This window comes from Convolutriloba macropyga, chromosome 5 (assembly GCF_964194025.1).
Source record: "Convolutriloba macropyga chromosome 5, txConMacr16.3, whole genome shotgun sequence".
Taxonomy (NCBI): Eukaryota; Metazoa; Xenacoelomorpha; order Acoela; family Convolutidae; genus Convolutriloba; species Convolutriloba macropyga.
The window spans coordinates 71,449,192-71,452,998 of NC_134472.1; the positions used below are offsets into that span (position 1 = coordinate 71,449,192).

Here is a 3,807-nt window from a genome sequence, read left to right on the forward strand (position 1 = left end):
ACGATATCATTTTTGAAAGTGGAAGTATGACGTCATCGAGAGGAAAGCGGAGAAAGAACAGAAAGTTGGGATTGAGACATGATAGCGGCAAGGATAGTGATGGAGACAATAGGTCAAACGAGTTCAAGGAGGTTTCTGAGGAGTCATTTGAAAATTCAGGCGAGGACTCATCCATTGCGAAAGAAAGCGACCCAGAAATGGCGAAACAAGAATCCGAATTAGCAGAAAATGTTTCATCAGAAATCTCAAAAGGTGAAAGTATTGACTCAGTTGACGACGGCGTTGACCATGATACCGCACGAGGTTGGTAGATTTGGTTATAGATAATCACTATAAATAAATGCGCTTTTTAAAAATATTTTTTATAAAATTTGTTGGATCTATTCTGTTTCGGCCCCCCAGTGTTTTTTATGACCTCCAGTTACAAATTATATGTTGTTATATAGCACGTTACTATGTAAGAAAATAGCACGTGCGCCTTGGGGTCATAAAAGATTTATGCTCTCTAAGCTGAGGGGGGGGGGGGGGGGCAGAATAGATCCAATTTGTTTCTATAGTATAAGTTAGTATGCATTTTTTGCATAGGTTACAAACTTGCTGAGTAATTTTCTTTTGTCACGCGACAAAAATTACCCATTTTTAATAATCAAAGTTTAACCATTTGATAATAGAAAATATTTGAAATTTTGAAAAAATGCGGACGTTTGCAGTTTCAAAAGAAGATTCCTATGAGTTGCAAATTTTCCGCATATTTCACGTCTAGCTTTGACATACTGAGTTTTTGTGGCGAATGCTAGAGATTTAGTTGTTTTAGTTCATAAATTTATATTTTTCACACTAGGCAACGATAACGCAGCCGAGGAAAATTTATCACCCGAGCCAGTTTTGCCAGACAATGAACAGACGGACGAGAACTTTCTGGACCGTCCTGATCCCGAAAAACCTCTCAATGCTGAATGAATAGAGTCGTGCTGATCTTGAATGTATTATGATTTAAAAGTGCTTGATATAAATTTTGAAAAGAAAAGCTCAATGAATGTCTCTAAGATTCTCAATGGACTTCTCAGCTTGACAAATGTGTTTCTATTTGAACAAACTGACTCAAACTAACTTATATGTTTAATATAGTGTGTCCCATAAACGTTGAAATAGGCGAACATTTCAAAAATCACTTGACAGAGTTCACAGGTCAAAGTAAAAAGTTCAGAGGGCCGTTTAAAACGTAGATAAAAAGGCCGAATTGATGCTAAAGGAAAAGACGTGGACATTCCAGTGACAACCCGGGTGCTCAACTTTATTATGTTTTGGCGTTCCTCAAACGTTTGCTTATATCTTTATGGGACAGTCTACAACATAAAAATACGAACGGAAGCTCACTTTCGGAGAGTTTGTACTTTCAAGTGGTCATCGACATGCTCATTTACTTGTCAGTATTTTTTCATTCAACTACATTTTTCCTGATGCAATTTTCTAATTGCTCTCAAATGAAATTTTTAGCAATTTTACTAGGTCTGCTGGTTTTGTCATGCGCTTTATTGCATGACCGATTTTTCGTTTCACCAATGGAATTTTCGAGTGACTTTTCTCGCTTGGCTTCTTAATTTTTGCGTGATCTAAGCTGATTTTGAAAGTTTCAGCCACTAAGTGAAAAGACGACACTACTGTTAATATCAGATCACAAGTGGCCCAAAAATTTTTCTAATATTGTAGACGTCTTCAATGATTTTTAATGCTATCTTTTTATGCCGCCCTGGTCACTTCATAACTTTTGCCCCACTAAAATAGGGCATAACTGACCCCTGCTTGTTGCTTGAGACCAATTTGACCAGCTCTAGTTGGATATAATTCTATTTCCGCTTTAGAGGTTTTGATATGTTTGCTTAAGCGAACATATCAAAACCTCTAGAGCGGAATTAGAATTATATCCAACTAGAGCTGGTCAAATTGGTCTCAAGCAACAAGCAGGGGTCAGTTATGCCCTATTTTAGTGGGGCAAAAGTTATGAAGTGACCAAGGCGGCATAAAATGATAGCATTAAAAATCATTGAAGACGTCTACAAAATTAGACAATTTTTGGGCCACTTGTGATCTAATATTAACAGAGTGCCGTCTTTTCACTTAGTGGCTGAAACTTTCAAAATCAGCTTAGATCACGCAAAAATTAAGAAGTCAACCGAGAAAAGTCACTCGAAAATTCCATCGGTGAGACGAAAAATTGGTCATGCAATGAGCCGCATGAAAAAAACATTAGACCTAGTAAAATTGCTACAATTTTTAGATCTATTCTGTTTCGACCCCCAGTGTTTTTTTACGCCCCCAGTTACAAATTTTATGTTTTTATTTAGCACTTTACTATGTAAAAAAAGCTTGTGCGCCTGGGGAGCGTAAAAAATATAAGCCCACTATGCTGGGGGGGGGCAAAACAGACTAGATCCCAATTTTCATTAAAGTCCAACTCTATACTTTATTGTACTATTTATACGGCCACAAAATTTCAACCTCGTGTTCTCAACATCAATGTGGTGACGAATAACTCTAGTGTTTTTAAATTTTTCTCACTTTTGTCACTGTATAGTCCAGATGACGGGAAAACATGTTGCCAACAGCGTGGCTATCAGCCTTAAAGTCAAAACCTAAGTGTAATTCACACGGGTAATTAAAACACCTGTTTTTACATACCAAATTTTCTCTACTTCCATATTGGAGCAGATTTTTCTACTGCATGAAAGTATGCAAATTGAGCATGTCATCTGGACGGTAGTGACTGATCTATGCCAGAAAAAAACAGTGAACTATTTCAGACTTCTAGATAACGACAGTGCAAAAAATACTCTTTTAATATGAAAGATGCTTTGAGTTGGCGTATATAGATTACTCAATGTCAGCCAACGTTGTTATCTGCCTTCCTTTTTATTTTTGTATTGTAATGCAATTGCTATTTTTGTATCACGCAAATAAAAAATGCAGTTTTTCAGGTCAATAATTAATATTTTGAATTAATAATAGATGAAGTGTATTATTGCGATTAAAATTCTATTCAAAATGCTTTTCACCACTTTCGCATGACATCCCTACATCACTTAGAAAATTGAGAGCCCTGATAAAGGTGATACGTTCAAGTTTTAGGGAAAACAGTGCGTTTTGTCTGTGTTCCGAGAGTTTTTTTTAGCTGAGGAGGAGTGGTGGGGGCGGGGGGGGGGGGGTTGGGCTAATTGAAAGTGATGTAAAAATATATCACAATTGGGTTGGCTATCAAATAATGCGGAAGAGGTGAATGTGTTCTTTGTCATGCTGCCAATCGTGTAATAAATCGAAAACTTAAAGTCTATGAATCGCATTAAGTTCATATCAACCAACTGTACATTCGCAATTGAAATATCAACTGTTTTGCATATCAAATTAAATTAAAAAAATCCATTGATGCTATAAATTAAAATTGCTAAATATATTGCTCTATGTTTCCCTTTTTGTCTAGACTAGTTTAGATATCTGAATTCAATTTTGCTGTCACGTCAAAGAAACGTTTTTTATTCAGTTTTATTTTCAACTCAAGCATCAGGACAATTTGAATACGGGTAATTTAATACAACATTGGGTTAACGAGAATTTCTCTTTTTCACCCCAAACCCACCCCACCCCCCCCCCACCCCCCGGGTGTGCGGAAGAGCTGTCATTTTATTAGTAAGACCGTTGCAGGCGCAATTCTTGTTTTAAAAAATGACTTCCGAATTGGCCCGTTTTGGTATTTGTGACAAAGTAGTCTTATCGGAACTGAAACTTGCCAGACTGAAACTTTCTAAATCACTT

The 3,807-nt window shown here is 36.7% G+C and overlaps 1 protein-coding gene across 1 annotated transcript in view; it reads left to right on the forward strand.

Moving 5' to 3' along the window:
• Positions 1 to 1,149, forward strand: part of LOC142340225 (uncharacterized) — a 58,858-nt gene extending 57,709 nt beyond the window's left edge. The window contains exons 10-11 of the mRNA XM_075390748.1: positions 1 to 303; positions 842 to 1,149. The exon at positions 1 to 303 is cut by the window's left edge and continues 313 nt beyond it. Coding sequence (XP_075246863.1) covers positions 1 to 303; positions 842 to 960 — 422 coding nt within the window. The 3' untranslated portion in view covers positions 961 to 1,149. The remainder of the gene's footprint in view (positions 304 to 841) is intronic.
• Positions 1,150 to 3,807: the final 2,658 nt, after the last annotated feature.